Consider the following 22,957-nt stretch of genomic DNA (forward strand, 5'->3'; position numbering starts at 1 on the left):
ACTGTCCTTGTAATAATAGGCTACATTGACACAAAGCAAAGGGCCTAATAATGCTGAGTTGTGAATCACTATGTCACATGGGCAACACTTGTTCAAGGTGAGATGCCCAAAATAGCATATGTGAATACATTGCAGTGCCAGTCATGCCATTTTTATAGTAGTGGTGCCTCAGGGGGTTATTCTTTCTCACGTTTTGGCATTTGGGTGTGGAGAAGAGGGGTAGGTACCTCAGAGGAATGTACACTATGTGATTATTTTCATGTGAAAAGTTCAATGTAGGCTCATTTTTTCAGTGTGCTGATGACACATCGTTACAGCTGCTTCTCCAACAAAGCATGGGCACCGTAAATCGCGGTTTCCCTTGCTAGTCTCATTATTTTGTGAATAAACTCATTGACGGTCCTCAGTTTTAACCGCTCAGGGTGTGAAACATGGTAACGCGTTCACATGGTAATATGTTCACTCTTTATCACTCGAGGACACGAAACACTTGCAAGCCAATGAATTACTGATCACGTTTGAACGGTATCCGTATCCATGCAGTGTAACGCCTTTTGGAGGTGTAACTGGGTAAGACGTCCATTTAATTGTGTATCTTTGCGTCTGTGTTGCATTACGTAAATTACGTGACATTTCACAGACTTTGGTGGGTGAATGGAGGACACGAATTGTAACACAAAACGTTACAATTCGATGTGCTTATTATCTTTAGGTTTATCGTCATATGGTCGTATCCTATGCCCCTTGATAGTAGCTCATTGAAGCCAGAAAATCGCAGGCTATTTGATAAGAAATGCCAGGGAGGTGTATCTGTGTGCAGTATAAAAGTTGAGCGTAGTGACAGGTCGACCGATGATTCCTTTTTATGTTCATGAAAAATGTGGTAGTCAGGGTAACACCCTACAAACGGCAGTTATTGCAGGTGCGATCAAGGATTTTTACAGGATTCGTGTTTGTATGTGAAAGACAGACAGAGAGCGAGAGAGAGAGAGGGGGGGAGGGAGAGAGAGAGCTAGAGGGGGAGGGAGAGAGAGTGCAATTCATCCAGGGAGACCGATTAAGCAACTTTGTTACCAGGCATAGCTTTGTCCACCCCGGCACAACGCGCAATGAAGGCATTTGGCAGTTATGGTTGATCAGCATTTCTTCTTTTTATCCTCTTTGGTGCATTAGTGAGGCAAATGTGTTAATAATAAACAGGCTTCGTAGAACATTAGTAAGTCGTACAATGGAGCATACGTTGTCATACCTAACAAGGAACGTTCATATTTACTCGTGAGTGAGGTAAGAATTTCTAAATATGATTGTAGATGTAACATCTATGTAGATGTTTGCATTGCATGCTGATGCTACGTTTGTGGCAATAGCATAATCTTTTTTCAAATAAGTGTATACATTGTTTTTATTATCAAGGCTATTTGGTTGCATGTGACATGTTTTCCTTATTTTCATAATAATAATAATAATATGATAATTTAATAGTTAATGTTTTCACACTGGGCTGGAGTATGGACTATTGGTGTCCCCTTGTTCACTTCATTTACATGATATGGTACTGACTGGTGTTAGTGGAGTTTAATTAATGTCAAGGTTTTTCATTAAGAATCCTGTTATTTTTCTCCTTCAGTTAGTTTTGGGTCATTCTGTGGCAACCAGAAGTTACCTTTGGGCAGGTGCATTTCCTAATTACAGTCTGTTTGAGGACTCATGAGTATGACGTTAAAGCATGTTTAGTCAGCTGACCTGTTTGTCTTCTTCTTCTAGATTACTTCGGCAGCACAACAGTGTGAGTTTAGCCGTCAACACAGGGATAATGCATCACTGGATTGTAATCCTGTTGTTGGTGACTACATCAGTGGGCATCGTTGAGATGTTTGACAATTATGGAGAGATATGTCGAAGATTGTGTGCCTGTGAGGAGAAAGAGGGGATACTGACCGTGGGCTGTGAAAGTAGAGGAATAGTCGATCTCTCTGAAGTTAGCCCTGTGTACTTCACAACTTATAATTTACTGCTCACGGGGAACCTTTTGAAGAGGCTCTCCACCAATGACTTTGTTGAATACAATGGGCTTACAATATTGCATCTGGGCAACAATGACATATCCACAGTTGAATCAGGAGCTTTTAATGGACTTCAAGGATTAAAAAGATTACATCTCAACAATAACAAAATGGATGCCTTGACGGAAGATCTTTTCATCGGCCTTGAAAGTCTGGAATATCTTCAGCTAGACTACAATTCCATCGCTCATGTCGAGCCAAAAGCCTTCAGCAAACTGCATCGTCTGGAGGTCCTGATTTTAAATGACAACATAATTTCTACTCTTCCCACTGACATTTTCCAACATGTCCCTTTGACTCACCTTGACCTGAGGGGGAATCAACTGAAACTATTCCCTTATTTGGGTCTTTTGGAACACATGGACAGCATTATGGAATTACAACTAGAGGAGAACCCATGGAACTGCTCTTGTGAGCTGATTGCTCTAAAGGCCTGGCTCGAAAGCATATCCTACACCGCTTTAGTGGGTGATGTGGTCTGTGAGTTTCCATTCCGGCTTCATGGGAGAGATCTTGATGAAGTCTCTAAACAGGAACTGTGCCCCAGGAGAGCTATTGCAGAGTATGAGATGCGTCCACGGGCACATCAGACCACCGATGCATACTTTAGGACCACACGAGCCTCAGTCACAGCCTCATTCACATCCCGGTCAAGGCCCACCAAGGGACCTCGCCAGTCAGGCAAGTTAAAGTCAAAACCCACATCTCGCATCCCCTCCAATAAACCGCAAAACTATGGTCAAATAGTTTCATATCAAACCAAATCCCCAATGCCTTTGGAATGTCCTACTGCCTGTACTTGCAATCTCCAAATTTCAGACCTTGGTCTGAATGTTAACTGCCAAGAGAGAAAGATTGAGCGAATCTCTGACTTAAATCCCAAACCCTACAATCCCAAAAAGATGTATCTCACAGGGAATTTTATCCCTGTGGTGCGGAGATCAGATTTCGTTGAATTGATTGGATTAGATTTGCTTCACCTTGGCAACAATCGGATCGCTCACATCCATGACCGAGCCTTTGGGGATTTAACACACTTACGCAGGCTGTACTTGAATGGGAATTTGATAGACCGTCTCACAGTCGATATGTTCTTTGGATTAGAGAGTCTGCAGTTCCTATATTTAGAATACAATGTCATTAGAGAAATTGTTTCAGACACCTTTCAGCATGTCTCCAACCTTCAGCTGCTCTTCCTAAATAATAACCTCCTGAAGACCTTACCCCGGGGAATCTTTAATGGGTTGACATTGGCCAGACTAAATCTTCGTAATAATCACCTCCGCAGCCTGCCTGTCAGTGGCGTGTTGGGTCAACTAACATCACTGGTGCAGGTAGACTTGTTCGAGAACCCCTGGGATTGCGGCTGCTCCGTCATGAAGATGAAGATGTGGCTGGAACAGCTCAGCAGCGGCACGGTTGTGGACAATGTCATCTGTGGCTCCCCTAAGAAGCTGTTCGGGGAGGATATGCGATACATTAAGACAACTCATTTCTGCCTAAATAACTCTGATATCCTTGCGTCCATGATCCCACCTTCGGAAGAATCTGTTCCCGGGAGCACCATCACCATAGAAACATCATTAGATTACGACACACAGATCAACGGTGTTCCCCTGTCTGTTACGATCCTTGCCCTGCTCCTGATGTTCATCGTTTCGGTGTTTGTCGCCGCGGGACTGTTTGCAGCTGTGAAGAAGAGACGTCAAAAGACACTAAATGAGCAGAATAACTCCATGAACGCGTGCATTAGTTCGCTGAACATGGAGTACGGTCTTTACAAAAAGGGATCCATTCCAAAAGTCAGAACGTCTGCAGGGCATGTGTACGAGTACATCCCCTCTCCCACTGAACAAACGTGCAAAAACACCGTCTGTAGCCCCACAGTGTATCGGCCAATGGAGAACAAATCAGTAGATGGGTACAGAGACTTTGATCAGTTGAATGTGACGTTTCTGAATAATCACTCGGAAGAAGAGGCGGGTAGTAATGCAATAAGCGCTGAATACGGTGTTAGTACTCCACTCAACAAGCACTCCCCTTTACAAGACAATGTCCTAGACCCAGACGAGCCGTCACCCTACAGCAATACTTTACCATGCAGGCGTACTGCCCATTCATCAAATCAGTATAACTCAGACTTTAATGTCAGACATCAATACATGCACCCAGAAAGAATACAGCAGACAATATTGTATTGCACAGCACCGAGTGCTGTTTATGTTGAACCTAACATAAGTGAGTACTGGGAACTGAAAGCCAAACTTCATAGTGATCCCGACTACCTTGAAGTTCTTGAGAAACGTACCACGTTCACCCAGTTTTGAATGACTTGATTTTCTTCCTTGACTGGTTGAGTAGTTGCATTGGGGCAAGCTGTGCTCATGTTGGAAAAATGTGTGGCTCTATCTTTTGAAACTATACAGACATGCAGAGGCTTCCCTTAACAGCGTAAAGCAATAGGTATTCCGTTAGCTTGTTTATTCTCGATCAATTAGTCTCGCTTTGAGAAACTTAGATTTTTTTTTAAAGTTATCCAATCTCTGTGCCAACAACTATGTAAATATGCAGTTTTACGTATGCTTGTTGCAATGTTAAAAATGAGAGGCTCAACTGGCTTCTGTATGCATCATCATCATCAGCTATATGGCTAAACAATGTTTTTAAAAGATAAATGCATAATCTATACTTCATAAGAGATATTTGGGGTGGTACAGTTTATAATTTTCAATAATTGTCTATTTTTATACAAGTATTTGAGGATGTAATTCTTCTGTTTTTGTTTTTATGACTTTGCACTGATTGACATGAACAGGTCAACAACAAATATGATGTCACTTTCTTATATATATATATATATATATATATATATATTGCATAGACTATGTAAATAACCATGGCCGTATAGCTATATGTAAACATTTTGCAGGTATGTAACTACTGCATTGTGAAAAAGCTATAAGACATTTGCCATTATACCTGCATATAGCCACTTCTTTTTCCAGTTTGGAGACAATCATCAATTTCCCTATTTTTTTTTTTCTCTTTAGAGATATGAAATAAGTATTCACAATAGGGGAGAGTGGGGTAAGTTAAGCCATTTTTTACATTCAGCATCACTCTAACAAATATATCTATATATATTCAGGATGTTTTGTATCCCTGGAAATAATAAAAATTCATGTAAACATTACAGTTTTGAAAGCATAACTTGTACAAAAAAAGTGGTCTCTTTTAGCAAAACTTACCCCAAGTATGGGGAAAGTTCAGCCACGGGACAGGATGAATTAAGACGCCTACTGAATTAAATATTGCCACCACCTTTTTAAAGCCATGTCTGTCTTCATTTCCCAAACACAATTCAACACAATCACAATCGCTTTTTGTTTTTTAATTATTTTAATCTTCTTTTAACACAGGCTTAACACCTAAAAAATGCTTTGTACTTGTTAAAACACTTTTAACATCGGGCAGCCCCTGCTGTTACTTCATGTCCCAGCAATAATGTCTTGCATTATGCCTAGGAAGAAAACACAACTTGCCCAACTTGCCATTGGCTCAACTTACCCCATGGCCATTGGCTCAACTTACCCCATGGCCATTGGCTCAACTTACCCCATGGCCATTGGCTCAACTTACCCCATGGCCATTGGCTCAACTTACCCCATGGCCATTGGCTCAACTTACCCCATGGCCATTGGCTCAACTTACCCCATGGCCATTGGCTCAACTTACCCCAAGGCAAACATTTTGACTATATTAGCCCACACAGCTACAAGGATGCACTTTCATGCTAGGTTTAATGTTGTTCACCACTTTTTCCAATGTGGTTTCTTCCTTCAGAGACTCCGTGAAATGATGACCTCTTCCTAAATAGTTGGTTAAATGATTCACTTTGTGTATCGTTTCCTACAAACAAGGGTGGCTCAACTTACCCATTTGGCTCAATTTACCCCACTCGCCCCTATCATTGTCAACAAATGAACTGAAATACATGTATCCCTCATATCGCTAGACATAGCTCTATATAAAATGCATTCGAATGCAAAATAACTTTTGGTGAATGTCAAACATGTTTGATCACTTAAATATATTTTTGGGGGTATTACTGTAGAATCTAAATTTGAATTCATTGTTAGACATTTTTTAGTTATGGTCCAAGCTAGGGTTGCAAAATTCCAGTAACTTTCCCAAACATCCTGGTTGGAGTATTCCAGATTTCCTGTGTCTTCCTGGAACATTTTAGCCAGGATTTCTGGAAAACCTGTGAATTTATGGGAAAGTAACACAATTTTGCAACCCTAGACCTCTCATTTGACATTTTAGTCATTTAACAGACAATTATCCACAGCAACTAGGGTTTACTGCCTTGCTCAATGGCACATTGGCAGATTTTTCAGCTAGTCGACAAGGGGATTCAAACTAGCAACCTTTTTGGTTACTAGTCCAATGCTCTTAAACGCTAGGCTACCTGACTGTGGTCTATTACGGTATGATGTCTATTCAAAGTGTTGAAAAATAATTGTGTAAAGATTAGTAAATGTAATGAAATTGACCATTCTCAAATCAAATCATCTAACATGCTTTGTAAAACAGCAGCAGTCGTAGACTAACAGTGAAATGCTTAGCTACCTTTCCTTACTCAACAATGCAGAGAGAAAAATAATAGAAACATAATAGCACAAGGAATAAATACAGATTGAGTAATGATACCTTGTACACTGAGTGTACAAAACATTTAGGAACACCTTCTCTTTCCATGACATAGACTGACCAGCTATTGATGTCACTTGTTAAATCCACTTCAATCATTGTAGATGAAGGGGAGGAGACAGGTTAAAGTCTTGAGACAATTGAGACATGGATTGTTTGTGTGCCATTCGGAGGGTGAATGGACAAGACAAAATAGTGCCTTTGAATGGTGTATGGTAGTAGGTGCCAGGTGCACGGGTTTGAGCGTGACAATAACTCAAACCTGATGGATTTTTCACGCTCAACCGTTTCCCGTTTATATAAGAAATGGTCCACATAACTTTTTTAAAACTAGGCAAGTCGGTTAAGAACAAATTATCATTTACGATGACAGCCTACCCCAGACATCGCTGGGCCAATTGTGCACCACCCTATGGGACTCCCAATCATGGCCAGATGTGATTCAGCCTGGATTTGAACCAGGGCCTGTAGTGTTGCCACTTGCAGGGCCTTAGACCGCTGCACCACTCGGGAACCCCAACTTCACACAACTGTGGGAAGCATTGGAGTCAACATGGGCCAGCATCCCTGTGGAACGCTTTCTACACCTTGTAGAGTCCATGCCTCGACGAATTGAGGCTGTTCTAAGGGGTGCAACTCAATATTAGGAAGGTGTTCCTAATGTTTTCTATACTCAGTGTATACACAGGGTATCAGTACCGACTCGATGTGCAGGGGGTACGGCAAGTGCCTCTGCACATCTAACAAGTAATATCCAACAGTTTCACAACATATACACGTAAATCGAAGTAAGGATTAATAATATATACATATAATCAGAGCAGCATTGGACTAAGATACAGTACATACAGCTGAAGTCGTAAGTTTACATACACCTTTACCAAATACATTTAAACTCTGTTTTTCACAATTCCTGACATTTAATCAGAGTAAAAATTCCCTGTTTTAGGTGAGTTAGGATCACCACTTTATTTTAAGAATGTGAAATGTAAAAATAATAGTAGAGAATTTTCTTTCAGCTTTTATTTATTTCATCACATTCCCAGTGGGTCAGAAGTTTACATACACTCAATTAGTATTTGAAGCAGTATTTAGTATTGTCCATTTGAAAGACCCATTTGCGACCAAGCTTTAACTTACTGACTGATGTCTTGAGATGTTGCTTCAATATAGTCACATAATTTTCCCTTCCTCATGATTCCATCTATTTTGTGAAGTGCACCAGTCCCTCCTGAGCAAAGTACCCCGACAACATGATGCTGCCACCCCCAGTCTGGCTTTTTTATGTCGGTTTTGGAGCAGTGGCTTCTCCTTGCTGAGGGGCCTTTCAGGTTATATATAGGACTTGTTTTACCGTGGATATAGATACTTTTTTACCTGTTTCCTCCGGCATCTTCACAAGGTCCTTTGCTGTTGTTCTGGGATTGATTTGCACTTTTCGCACCAAAGTACGTTAATCTCTAGGAGACCGAACGCGTCTCCTTCCTGAGTGGTATGATGGCTACGTGGTCCCATGGTGTTTATACTTGCGTACTATTCTTTGTACAGATGAGCGTGGTACCTTCCCACATTCAGGTCTTGGCAGATTTCTTTTTATTTTCCCATGATGTCAAGCAAAGAGGCACTGAGTTTGAAGGAAAGGCCTTGAAATACATCCACAGGTCCACCTCCAATTGACTCAAATGATGTCAAATAGCCTATCAGAAGCTTCTAAAGCCATGACATAATTTTCTGGAATTTTCCAAGCTGTTTAAAGACACAGTCAACTTAGTGTATGTAAACTTCTGACACACTGGAATTGTGATACAGTGAATTATAAGTGAAATAATCTGTCAGTAAACAATTGTTGGAAAAATGACTTGAGTCATGCACAAAGTAGATGTCCTAACCGACTTGCCAAAACTATAGTTTGTTAACAAGAAATTTGTGGAGTGGTTGAAAATGGTTGAGTTTTAATGACTCCAACCTAAGTGTATGTTAACTTCCGACTTCAACTGTAGATATGAGATGGGTGATGCAATATTTACATTAAGATACCGTAGAATAGTATAGAGTACAGTTTAAACATATGAGATGAGTAAGGCAAAATATGGAGACATTATTAAAGTGGCTTCCTAATCTATGTCTATAGGCAGCAGCCTCTGATGTGCTTTAGATGTTTAACATTCGGTGTTGTAGTATAGAATACAATACAGTATATACAGATATGTACATATGGGTAGGGGTAAAGTGACTAGGTAACAGGGTAAATAATCAGCAGTAGCAGCAGCGTATGAGTCAAGAGTGAAAGGGGGTTCAATGCAGATTAGTCCCGGGTAACCCGTTGAGTCCCGCTGTCGCGCCCGTGTGATTTAGGACTTCTAACCCCTTTTGAACATTGTGTGTTTGAGCTACAGAATTCTGGGTAGTATTTTTTTTCCTCTTCGTGTTTCTGCATCCGTTCGGGGCTGAGCTAGAGCGGTGTTGGTGAGACAAGGGCGAATCACAAAAGATGTGTCCTTATCACATGCACACGTAACATGTCTATGATGCTCACAAGCTACACGAGGTGTTAGAAGGTCAGGGGTTTCTTCTACATAGATGACCATAGGAAATACCAGGACATAGTGTCTATAATACTGTAAGGGGTTAATCTAGAAGACCATAGTAAATCCCAGGACATAGTGTCTATGATACTGTAAGGGGTTTCTTCTACATAGAAGACCATAGGAAATACCAGGACATAGTGTCTATAATACTGTAAGGGGTTAATCTAGAAGACCATAGTAAATCCCAGGACATAGTGTCTATGATACTGTAAGGGGTTTCTTCTACATAGAAGACCATAGGAAATACCAGGACATAGTGTCTGTGATACTGTAAGGGGTTTCTTCTACATAGAAGACCATAGGAAATCCCAGAACATAGTGTCTATGACACTGCAATGCAATACAATAAAACTCATGAATGCAGCTGTTTATGTCAAATTGTTTTGTGTTCTACTTGTAGCCCTGGTTGTCCTGAAAAGAAAACGGTAAACCACTTCATTGTGAGACTAAATACTGTGCAAGGGCTGGACATGCAGATATATGAAAGTCATATAAATGAAAAACTGATTTTGTCTGGGGTCTCAGGATTGATTGGGTTCACTATTTAGCAATATTATGGCTAAGGGGGTAGAAGCTGTTCAGAGTCCTGTTGGTTCCAGACTTGGTGCATCGGTACCGCTTGCCATGTGGTAGCAGAGAGAACAGTCTATGACTTGGGTGGCAATTTTTAGGGCCTTCCTCTGACACCGCCTGGTATAGAGGACCCTGATGGCAGAGAGCTCAGCCGTACGCACTACCCTCTGTAGTGCCTTGCCATTGGATGTCAAGCAGTTGCTACACCAAGCAGTAATGCAGCCCGTCAAGATTGCTCTCGATGGTGCAGCTGTAGAACTTTTGGGGGATCTGGGAAACCATGCCAAATCTTTTCAGCCTCCTGAGGAGGAAGAGGTGTTGCTGTGCCTTCGTCACAACTGTGTTGGTGTGCGTGGATAATTTTAAGTCCTTAGTGATTTGGACACCGAGGACCTTGAAGCTCTCGACCTGCTCCACTACCGCCCCATTGATGTGGATGGGGGCGTGTGTTCGCCTCTCCATTTCCTCTAGTCCACGATCAGCTCCTGTGTCTTGCTGACGTTGAGGGAGAGGTTGTTGTCCTGGCACCGCATTGCCAGGTCTCTCACTTCCTCTCTATAGGCTGTCTCATTGTCATCAGTGATCAGGCCTACCACTGTCATGTAGACAGTAAACTTAATGAAGGAGTCGTGCGTGGCCAAGCAGTCGTGGGTGAACAGAGAGTACAGGAGGGGACTATGCACGCACCTCTGAGGAGCACCCGTGTTGAGTGTCAGCGTGACAGATGGGTTGTTACCTACCCTCACCACCTGGGGGCGGCCTGTCACGATGCCTAGAATCCAGTTGCAGAGGGAGGTGTTCAGCCCCAGGGCACTGAGCTTAGTGATGAGCTTGGAGGGTATTATAGTGTTGAACACTGAGCTGTAGTCAATGAACAGCATTCTTACTTTTATTTTCAAATGTAACCTTCATTTAACTAGGCAAGTCAGTTAAGAACAAAATCTTATTTACAATGACGGCCTCCACCGGCATAAACCCAGGTTAGTTGTGCTCCACCCTATGGGACTCCCAATCACAGCCGGTTGTGAAACAGCCTGGATTCAAACCAGGGTGTCTGCAGTGATGCCTCTTGCACTGAGATGCAATGCCTTAGACTGCTGCACCACTCAGGAGCCCAAAGTGTTATTTTTATCCAGGTGGGAGAGGGCAGTGTGGAGTGCAATAGAGATTGCCTCATCTGTGATTCTGCTGTGGCGGTATGTGGATTGGAGTGGGTCCAGGGTGTCTGGGATGATGGGGTTGATGTGAGCCATGATCAGCCTTTCAAAGCATTTCATGGCTGCCGATGTGAGTGCTACGGGGCGATAGTCATTTAGACAGGTTATCTTATTGGGCAGAGGGACTATGGTTGTCTGTTTGAAACGTTGGTATTACAGACAGGGTCAGGAAGAGTTTGAAAATGTCAGTGAAAACAGTTGCCAGCTGATCAGCGCATGGACTGAGTACACCACCTGGTAATCCATCTGGACCCGTTTGCCATGTGTTGGTCATAATGGAGAAGAACAGAGAATCTGACATTCTAGTTCCAGAATGCTATGTTGTGTTGCTGGCCTTTCATAAAGCGTGTGATGGGATAACGTCAGATAATGCTCAGTCTGTGCTGAAAAGCAGTCTGGACTTCAGAAATAATGCATACTAATCCATTTCTGGGCCAATTGGGTTAGTTGAAAAAGCTGCCTTTTCAGCAGAGTTATTAGGGGGAGAATAACAAAACATTTAAAAAGCACAAAGAAGAAACTCTATAATGCATTTGCACGGTATTAACATGTTCATGTGTGTCCTGTCCATCTTACTTTTCCGTATTGACATATTGAAGTTAGACATGATGTGTTTTGATTCCTGTATGCATGTTGTTGTATCTGTGGCATTTTTCTTGTTTTTGTTTGAAATCATATGCCAACAGTTAAATTAATAAGTCACATGATTTTACTGTCATTCCTGTCCCACTTGCTCCTTGACTTGTATTGATTTAACATGTCCATATAGAGTGAGCCTATACATTGTAAGCAAATAGCCAATAAATGCCACACACAATGTTTTTGTGTCACATTCAAGTATATCAAAGAAGTTGTACAAATTCAATGTGACTCATGCAACCAGTTTGTACAAAGTACACATCATTGATGTTTTTTTCTGAGGGTTTTCTTAATTTTTCTTAAATCTTAAGTGTTTTTTAAATTAGGTCCAGCGAGTGTTCTACTTAAGTACATTTTTTTTTTTTAATGACTAGTTCCTTTTTAGTTTTCATATGTGAGTGATTTGATGAATTATAGATTACTACTTCAACTTTGTAAATAGAATGTGCTAGTTGCATTTCCTGCTTCAGTGAGAGCCGGGCTTTTATTGTGGAAACACGCTGGATGAGAGGAAATGCAACTTGGAAATAAGATTTGAGCTCAGAGATAAATGTATCTTAAATAGTGCTGTTTCTCCTATTGTTAGCCAATGAATAAAATACGTGCATTAATTCTGTATCTTTCTCTGTTTTGCCTTCACCCTCAAACTGTGGTAGCAGTATGTTGGAAGTAGTACATGCCATAGCTCACCGGGAGGTTTGGTTATGAAATACTGCCGCAAAAGACCACTGGCATGTTTCATAGCATTACTAAGATTACTTCAAATAAACCGTTTTACTTCGCTCTCAGGAGTTCATCCAAGTCCAACTGTACAAACAATGAATTATGTTGCATAATCTGAAATACTCTGAAACACTCATAATCTGAAATACTCTGAAATACTCATTCTGAAATACTCTGAAATACTCATAATCTGAAATACTCTGAAATACTCATAATCTGAGATAATCTGAAATACTCTAACATGATCAATGTTGGTTTATCATGCACTCTTAGGGGGGGGGTGTTCGTCTGTCCCCATAGGAGAACCTATTTTGGTTCCAGATAGAACCCATTTGGTTTCCAAGCAGAACCCTCTCTGGAGAGGTTTCAACATGAAACCCAAAAGGATTCTACCTGCATCTAGAAAGGGTTCTTCAAAGGGTTATCCTATGGGTTCAGACGAACAACCCTTTAAGGTTCTAGATAGCACCTTTTTTTTTTTCTAAGTGTACTGTTTATTTTTGTTTAAAGTGATCAGTTTTTGCCTCCTATTGTCTGGGTAGTTTGACAAAATGGCTTCCACTCAGGCCTCACCTGACATTTTGGCAGGGTCAAGATGAAATACAGGATGTCCAAAGTCATTGTGGTAATGAAATACTTGACTTAAGACGAGGCACCACACACACACTATTAGGGATTTTTGTCTTTCTCTTAATCAATCATATTGCAATCAACTTTTACCAACTGAATGTAGACACAAATATAATCGTTTTTTTATATTACAATTGTTCTGAAATATGTTATTGCAATATGAGAATTAGCCAATATCTTCATAAATATGTGCATATTTGCATACCACAAACATTCATTTTTTTCTGGACTCTGGACGAAGTCCGCCTAAATATTTAGTCTATTATCTATTTATCCAAAGTCATTGTGGTGATGAAATGTAGTGTAGTGTAGCATCAGAATTAATATATTGTCAACTGAAACTGCTTTCGACATTCAAACTGTGGATTTTCTATTCAAAGCTTATTTTTTTGTGTGTGAAGACAGATAACTGATGTTAGTCTGTTCTGTCAACAACTGTACACTTTGTACAGCGGCCACTGTTTACATCCGTGGACGGAGAAAGACACAAATAATACACTCTCTATTCTTAGAAGAGATGGGTTTCCTCAGGCGTAGTATCCATGGAAACGTCCAATTAGACATGACGGACAGAGTAATACTTCTTATCTGTTCTAGTAGGAATTTATCAATAACTATTCTTATGTGTGCTAATTTGCAATTAGCTCCAATTGAAAAGTGATAGAATTGATAATTTCTACATCTGAAATCTTTTCGGTCTATTATAATGAGTCTGATGAGCTCCCTTGTTAAAAGCTGGACTTGCATGCTAGTCTCTTGTATTTGATTTGCTTTTTGAAGTTTATAAAATCCTGTTGATTTAAGGATGCAGGACTATACATTTAAAATATATATATATATATCTCAAGAATCAGAAACAAAGTGTACATTTTAATGTCCCCCTTATCCAGTATGAAATAGTCTTGACTCTGTTTGGAAGATTGCTGCTGTTATGTTGCTTAGTCCTTGAAGATCACAGTACTGCTCTGGAGAGAGGAATTAGGACAGATCTACATTATGTAAGCATGAGGAGATGTGTCATGCACTGAGAAGACAGCATATGACTGCAAGTGTTCACCCAAGGAGAAATATCTCAAATGTGCTTTTTTTTTTTAGATTTCTTTTTCTACAAGGACACTTGTGCTAAGTACAACAGGAGTTTTATGACTGAGATCACTCTGTGTTTAGGGATAGAAAGTCAAGTCTCACTGGTAAAAACAGAATATTATCTCTGGTTGCTTGTATGTTGTTCCCCTTTATCTGTCTCCCCGAATATCTTCCTTTCCCTAAAGCTCTTTTTCGGTGTGTGTGTGTGTGTGTGTGTGTGTGTGTGTGTGTGTGTGTGTGTGTGTGTGTGTGTGTGTGTGTGTGTGTGTGTGTGTGTGTGTGTGTGTGTGTGTGTGTGTGTGTGTGTGCGTGCGCGCGCACTTCTATGTTTATTCATATTTTTGTGATTTTAAGTTGTTGGAGAGGAATGTTAATTACCGGCTTAGCAAGTCTGGTAGGGATTCAGGATTTTAGCGTACACCTTGCCAGCACATTTGCCACAGCAGGTGTGAGGCATGGTGATATTTATAGGGGCTCGTCCTGGATTAGGACTTCCAGCATGAGGGGAGAGACACAATCCCCCCTCATCCTCTGCCATTTATACTTCTCAAACTTAACATATTAACCATACTTGATGTCAAGAATCAAAATAGGACTTTGTTGAAAGACAAAATACTAGGCTGTGTAAAAAGTTTGTTAGAAGTATTTTAGGGATTTGATTTGCAGGCTTAGAGACTGTGATGTGTTCTGTGTTGTCCTGTCTATTTCACTGTGACTACCGCTGGTTTCAAGTCAGAATTCAACACGTTCTCCGCCTCATACTTATGCCATTGAAATGGTTCTGAAAGGCCATGCTATTCTACACTGTGGTTTGAAATAATATTCCACCTCTTGTTTTATTTTCCTGACTGGCAGACTGTGTTGCTCATGATGCCCTACAGATTCATGCATTTCACATGAACCTCTGCTCTTCCCATGTCCTAGGCTCATCCTCTGTTCATCAGTCCCTTCCATGGCCAGTTGTCTGCCATGTCGTTTCCATATTTTGGCTTGGCCCGCTTTACAATCAACTCCTGGCACGCTAGTTGGCCTGTAATTACGGGGGACAATTAACAGGGACAGTGATTTAGAAGTTCACGATCTATGACTATTGTCAATACATGAATGGGAAAACGTGCTAGGATGAGCAGATGGGAAATCCTGGTGCTTTATTGAAGACCAAGAACAGGAAGCAGTTTGCATCTTAGAGGATTCCAGCTCAGGGAACGTTTCAGCTAGTCTCGCAGTGGAGAACAAAGCCTCGCTCATCAACGTAGGCTGGTGCCGTCTCTATGACAGATGAGAAAAATCTGTGCCAATTGCATTGTGCATAACCAGCCACGAGCTGTTCTCTCCCTTACTGTCGGGCAGATGGTATCGGAGCGTGATGTCTGATACCAACAGGCTCAGAGACAGTTTCTATCTACAAGCCATCAGACTGTATCAGAGCGTGACGTCTGATACCAACAGGCTCAGAGACAGTTTCTATCTACAAGCCATCAGACTGTATCAGAACGTGACGTCTGATACCAACAGGCTCAGAGACAGTTTCTATCTACAAGCCATCAGACCGCTGAACACTTGAACTGGACTGCTCTGCTCTGATTCTCTGTACCTTAACACACATGCACTCACTCAAGCACACTCCCACACAGACACACACACAGATATACACACATCGACACATAGATACACATGCATTCATGATACACACATATAATAATTGTTGCTAACAGACACTTATTTACTATTGCTGCCAAATGTAATCACTTCCCAGCCATTCCCCCTTTCCCAAAACAAGTGGAAATATTGGACTATAAATTGTGCCTTCCTGTATTATACTGATGCTAAAATGTTTATTCTATTCTATTATACTGAGCCATTTATCTTTTATTATTTCTTATTGTTGTTGCATTGTCCAGAAGGAACCTGCAAGTAAGCATTTCATTGGACGGTGTGTGCCATGTGTATCCTACGACTAATAAAACGGCTAACTTGTGTTAGCAGATGATGTAACTTACAGTGCCTTCGGAAAAGTATTCAGACCCCTTGATATTTTTTCAGATTTTGTTACTTTACAGCCTTATTCTAAAACTGTTTAAATTGTTTTTTTTTCCCCCTCGTCAATCTACACACAATACCCCATAATGACATCACAATACCCCATAATGACATCACAATACCCCATAATGACATCACAATACCCCATAATGACATCACAATACCCCATAATGACAAAGCAAAAACAGGTTTTTAAGACATTTATGCTCGTTTATAAAAAAAAATAAAAACAGAAATATTACATTTACATAAGTATTCAGATCCTTTACTCAAAATCCTTTACTCCTTAACTCTTTTACGTTGTTGAAGCACCTTTGGCAGCAATTACAGCCTAGAGTCAAATCAAATCAATTTGTGTTTGTCACATGCGCCGAATACAACAGGTGTAGACATTACAGTGAAATGCTTAATTACGAGCTCCTAACCAACAGGTGTAGACCTTACAGTGAAATGCTTAATTACGAGCTCCTAACCAACAATGCAGTTTAAACAAATACAGATAAGAATAAGAAATAAAATCAACAAGTAACTAAAGAGCAGCAGTGAAATAACAATAGCAAGGCTATATACAGGGGGGGTACAAATACAGATAAGAATAAGAAATAAAATCAACAAGTAACTAAAGAGCAGCAGTAAAATAACAATAGCAAGGCTATATACAGGGGGGGTACAAATACAGATAAGAATAAGAAATAAAATCAACAAGTAACTAAAGAGCAGCAGTAAAATAACAATAGCAAGGCTATATACAGGGGGGGTACAAATACAGATAAGAATAAGAAATAAAATCAACAAGTAACTAAAGAGCAGCAGTAAAATAACAATAGCAAGGCTATATACAGGGGGTACAAATACAGATAAGAATAAGAAATAAAATCAACAAGTAACTAAAGAGCAGCAGTAAAATAACAATAGCAAGGCTATATACAGGGGGGGTACAAATACAGATAAGAATAAGAAATAAAATCAACAAGTAACTAAAGAGCAGCAGTAAAATAACAATAGCAAGGCTATATACAGGGGGGGGTACAAATACAGATAAGAATAAGAAATAAAATCAACAAGTAACTAAAGAGCAGCAGTGAAATAACAATAGCAAGGCTATATACAGGGGGGGGTACAAATACAGATAAGAATAAGAAATAAAATCAACAAGTAACTAAAGAGCAGCAGTGAAATAACAATAGCAAGACTATATACAGGGGGGGGTACAAATACAGAGTCAAATGTGCCAGTTAGTGGAGGTAATATGTACATGTAGGTAGAGTTATTAAAGTGACTATACATAGATGATAACAACAGAGAGTAGCAGCAGTGTAAAAGAGGGGGGGGGATGCAGATAGTCTGGGTAGCCATTTGATTAGGTGTTCAGGAGTCTTAGAGGCCTCTTGGACCCAGACTTGGCGCTCCAGTACCACTTTTTAATTTTAATTTTAATTTCACCTTTATTTAACCAGGTAAGCAAGTTGAGAACAAGTTCTCTTTTACAACTGCGAACCTGACCTAGATAAAAGTAAAGCAGTGCGACACAAATAACAACACAGAGTTACACATGGAATAAACAAGTGTACAGTCAATAAAACAATAGAAAAAAAAGAAAGTCTATATACAGTGTGTGAGGAGGTAAGGCAATAAATAGGCCATAGTAGCGAAGTAATTACAATTTAGCAAATTAAAACTGGAGTGATAAATGAGCAGATGGTGATGTGCAAGTAGAAATACTGGTGTGCAAAAGAGCAGAAAAGTTCAATAAAAACAATATGGGGATGAGGTAGGTAGATTGGGTGGGCTATTTACAGATGGGCTATGTACAGCTGCAGCGATCGGTTAGCTGCTCAGATAGCTGGTGTTTAAAGTTAGTGAGAGAAATATGTCTCCAGCTTCAACAATTTTTGCAATTCGTTCCAGTCATTGGCAGCAGAGAACTGGAAGGATAGACGGCCAAAGGAGGTGTTGGCATTGGGGATGACCAGTGAGAAATACCTTCTGGAGCGCGTGCTACGGGTGGGTGTTGTTATCGTGACCAGTGAGCTGAGATAAGGCGGAGCTTTACCTAGCATAGACTTATAGATGACCAGGAGCCAGTGGGTCTGGGGACTAATATGTAGCGAGGGCCAGCCGACAAGAGCATACAGGTTGCAGTGGTGGGTGGTATAGGGGGCTTTGGTGACAAAACGGATGGCACTGTGATAGACTGCAGAGTGTTGGGGGCTATTTTGGAATCTATTTTGTAGATGACATCGCCGAAGTCGAGGATCGGTAGGATAGTCAGTTCTATAAGGGTATGTTTGGCGGCTTGAGTGAAGGAGGCTTTGTTGCGAAATAGGAAGCAGATTCTAGATTTAATTTTGGATTGGAGATGTTTAATATGAGTCTGGAAGGAGAGTTTACAGTCTAGCCAGACACCTAGGTATTTGTAGTTTTCCACATATTCTAAGTCAGAACCATCCAGAGTAGTGATGCTAGTCGAGCGGGCGGGTGAGGGCAGCGAACGGTTGAAGATCATGCATTTGGTTTTACTAGCATTTAAGAGCAGTTGGAGGCCACGGAAGGAGTGTTGTATGGCATTGAAGCTTGTTTGGAGGTTAGTTGACACAGTGTCCAAAGAAGGGCCAGATGTATACGGAATGGTGTCATCTGCGTAGAGGTGGATCAGGGAATCACCCGCAGCAAGAGCAACATCGTTTATATATACAGAGAAAAGAGTCGGCCCGAGAATTGAACCCTGTGGTACCCCCATAAAGACTGCCAGAGGTCCGGACAACAGGCCCTCCGGATAAGAATGTTGTGATTGACAGAGTGAAAGCCTTGGCCAGGTCGATGAAGACGGCTGCACAGTACTGTCTTTTATTGATCGGATATGATATTGTTTAGTACCTTGAGCGTGGCTGAGGTGCACCCATGACCAGCTCTGAAAACCAGATTGCACAGCGTGGGTTTCGAAATGGTCAGTAATCTGTTTATTAACTTGGCTTTCGAAGACTTTAGAAAGGCAGGACAGGATGGATATAGGTTTATAACAGTTTGGGTCTAGAGTGTCACTCCCTTTGAAGAGGGGGATGACCGCGGCAGCTTTCCAATCTTTAAGGATCTCAGACGATTTGATAGAGAGGTTGAACAGCATGGTAATTCTGGGGGTTGCAACAATGGCAGCGGATAATTTTAGAAAGAGAAGGTCCAGATTGTCTTGCCCAGCTGATTTGTACGGGTCCAGATTTTCCAGGTCTTTCAGAACATCTGCAATCCCGATTTGGGTGAAGGAGAAGCTGGGGAAGCTTGGGCAAGTAGCTGCGGGGTGTGCGGAGCTGTTGGCCGGGGTTGGGGTAGCCAGGAGGAAAGCATGGCCAGCAATAGAGAAATGCTTATTGAAATTCTCGATTATCGTGGATTTATCAGTGGTGACAGTTTCCTAGCCTCAGTGCAGTGGGCAGCTGGGAGGAGCTGCTCTTATTCTCCATGGACTTTACAGTGTCCCAAAACTTTTTGGAGTTAGAGCTACAGGATGCAAATTTCTGTTTGAAAAAGCTAAACTTTGCTTTCCTAACTGACTGCGTGTATTGGTTTCTGATTTCCCTGAAAAGTTGCATATCGCGGGGACTATTCGATGCTAGTGCAGTCCGCCACATGATGTTTTTGTGCTGTCGAGGGCAGTCAGGTCGGGAGTGAATCAAGGGCTATATCTGTTCTTAGTTCTACATTTTGTTAAGATGGTGAGAAAATTACTTTTAAAGAACGACCAGGCATCCTCGATTGACGGGATGAGGTCAATATCCTTCCAGGATACCCGGATACCTGTACTGTTAGTCCTTCAATTTCCTTTGTTAATATGGACTCTTTTGATCTGAATTGCTTTTGTTTTATAGATGAATACTGAATTGCATGCCTCTAAAGGCACGTTTAAAAATGTCTCATACAATAAGGGGATCTGCTGTACCTATGTTATGTCTGAAAAAGTCAGTTATAAATGATTCTGTCCTAGTTCTAAACAATTTATCATCTAGTAGGCTTTGATTAAATTTCCAATATCCTCGCCCACGTGGAAATTCTGTAAGAGTAATATATATGCCAATTACGTGATGATCTGCCAGAGTGACCATCAGGTTCTTGGGCACCTCCCTGACCAAGGCCATTCTCCTCCGATTTCTCAGTTTGGCCAAGTGGCCAGTTCTAGGAAGGGTCTTGGTGGTTCCAAACTTCCTCCATTTAAGAATGACTTAGGCCACTGTGTTCTTGGGGACCTTCAATGCTGCAGAAATGTTTTGGTACGCACCAATTTGTAAGTCGCTCTGGATAAGAGCGTCTGCTAAATGACTTAAATGTAAATGGTACCCTTCCCCAGATCTGTGCCTCGACACAATCCTACGGACAATTTCTTCGGCCTCATGGCTTAGTTTTTGCTCTGACATGCACTGTCGACTGTGGCACCTTATATAGACTGGTGTGCGCCGTTCCAAATCATGTCCACTCAATTAAATTTACCACAAGTGGATAAGAGATGGTGCCGGAGGAGATATCTACCATTTTACAGGCTCCTGAGCAATTGTGCTATTGTGTGTGTTTTTGTGCGTTATTTGTAACTTATTTTCTACATGTTTCTGCCACTGTCTCTTATGACTGAAAAGAGCTTCTGGATATCAGAACAGAGATCACTCACCTCGTACTGGACAAATATTTTTTCTTTAACGAGTCGGACGCAAAGGATTTACTTCAGACACCGGACAAGGTCCAAATCTCTGTGCATGAAGAAGAAACTGAGATATCTGGGACGTAATCTGCCTCCACTACACTTGCTATTAGCCAATGTGCAATAATTGGATAATAAAATGGATAAGCTCCTATCAAGACTATCCTACCAACGGGACATTAAAAACTGTAATATCTTATGTTTCACTGAGTCATGGCTGAATGATGACATGGATAACATACAGCTGGCTGGGTTTTCGGTGCATCAGCAATATAGAACAGCTGCCTCCAGTAAGACAAGGGGTGGAGGTCTATGTCTATTTGTAAATAACAGCTGGTTCGCAAAATCTAATATTAAGGAAGTCTCAAGGTTTTGCTCGCCTGAGGTAGACTATCTCATGATAAGCTGTAGACCACGCTATTTACCAAGATCATTTTCATCTATATTTCTCGTAGCTGTCTATTTACAACCACAAACCGATGCTGGCACGAGCTGTACGAGCTGTATGAGGCCATAAGCAAACAAGAAAACGCTCATCCAGAAGCTGCGCTCCTAGTGGCCAGTGACTTTAATGCAGGAAACTTAAATCTGTTTTATCTCATTTCTATCAAAATGTTACATGTGCAACCAGCGAGAGAAAAAAATCTAGACCACATTTACTCCACAAACAGAGACGTGTACAAAGCTCTCCCTTGCCCTCCATTGGGAAAATCGGACCATGCTAGCACGCAGATGCTAAGGTACAGGATTGTTTTGATAGCACAGACTGGAATATGTTCCAGGAATCTTGAGGAGCACACCACATCAGTCACTGGCTTGATGACGTCATCCCCACAGTGACCGTACGTACATAGCTCAACCAGAAGCCATGAACTACAGGCAACATCCGCACTAAGCTAAAGGGTAGCGCTGCCTTGACTTCTGTGCTCGCTTCGAGGCAAGCAACACTGAAAAATGCATGAGCGTATCTTCCAGACGACTGTGTGATCACGCTCTCCGTAGCCGATGTGAGTAAGTAAGACCTTTAAACAGGTCAACATTCACAAGGCCGCAGGGCCAGACGGATTACCAGGACGTGTACTCCGATGATGCGCTGACTTTACTGACATTTTCAACCTGTCCTTGACCGAGTCTGTAATACCAACATGTTTCAAGAAGACCACCATAGTCCCTGTGCCCAAGAACACCAATGTAACCTACCTAAATGACTACAGACACTCAGGTTTTGCAAAGCCTGGTCATGGCTCACATCAACACCATTATCCCAGAAACCATAGAACCACTCCAATTTGCATATCGCCCCAACAGATCCACAGATGATGCAATCTCTATTGCACTCCACACTGCCCTTTCCCACCTGGACAAAAGGAACACCTATGTGAGAATGCTATTCATTGACTACAGCTCAATGTTCAGCACCATAGTGTTCTCAAAGCTCATCACTAAGCTAAGGACCCTGGGACTAAACACCTCCCTCTACAACTGGATCCTGGATTTCCTGATGGGTCATCCCCAGGTGGTGAGGGTAGGTAACAACACATCTGCCACGCTAATCCTCAACACGGGGGCCTCTCAGGGGTGCGTGCTTAGTCCCCTCCTGTACTCCCGGTTCACCCATGACTGCATGGCCAAGCACGACTCCAACACTATCATTACGTTTTCAGACGACACAACCGTGGTAGGCAACAATGAGACAGCCTATGAGGAGGAGGTCAGAGACCTGGCAATGTGGTGCCAGGATAACAACCTCTCCCTTAATATGATCAAGACAAAGGAGATGATTGTGGACTACAGGAAAAGGAGGACCGAGCACGCCCCCATTCTCATCGATGGAGATGTAGTTGAGCAGGTTGAGAGCTTCAAGTTCCTTGGTGTCCACATCACCAATGACCTATCATTGTCCAAACACACCAAGACAGTCGTGAAGAGGGCACGACAACAACTATTCCCCCTGAGGAGACTGAAAAGATTTGGCATGGGTCCTCAGATCCTCAAAAAGGT

General features: G+C 41.5%; 1 protein-coding gene across 1 annotated transcript; it reads left to right on the plus strand.

Moving 5' to 3' along the window:
• The first annotated feature begins 1,769 nt into the window (after positions 1–1,769).
• On the plus strand, positions 1,770–4,917 carry LOC115116121 (SLIT and NTRK-like protein 5). The gene has a single exon (XM_029644611.2). It carries the CDS (start codon positions 1,814–1,816, stop codon positions 4,388–4,390), a length of 2,577 nt encoding a protein of 858 aa, XP_029500471.1. The 5' UTR covers positions 1,770–1,813; the 3' UTR covers positions 4,391–4,917.
• The last annotated feature ends 18,040 nt before the right edge of the window (positions 4,918–22,957 follow it).

The sequence above is a fragment of the Oncorhynchus nerka genome, linkage group LG3, assembly GCF_034236695.1.
Source record: "Oncorhynchus nerka isolate Pitt River linkage group LG3, Oner_Uvic_2.0, whole genome shotgun sequence".
In the NCBI taxonomy this organism is placed as follows: Eukaryota; Metazoa; Chordata; class Actinopteri; order Salmoniformes; family Salmonidae; genus Oncorhynchus; species Oncorhynchus nerka.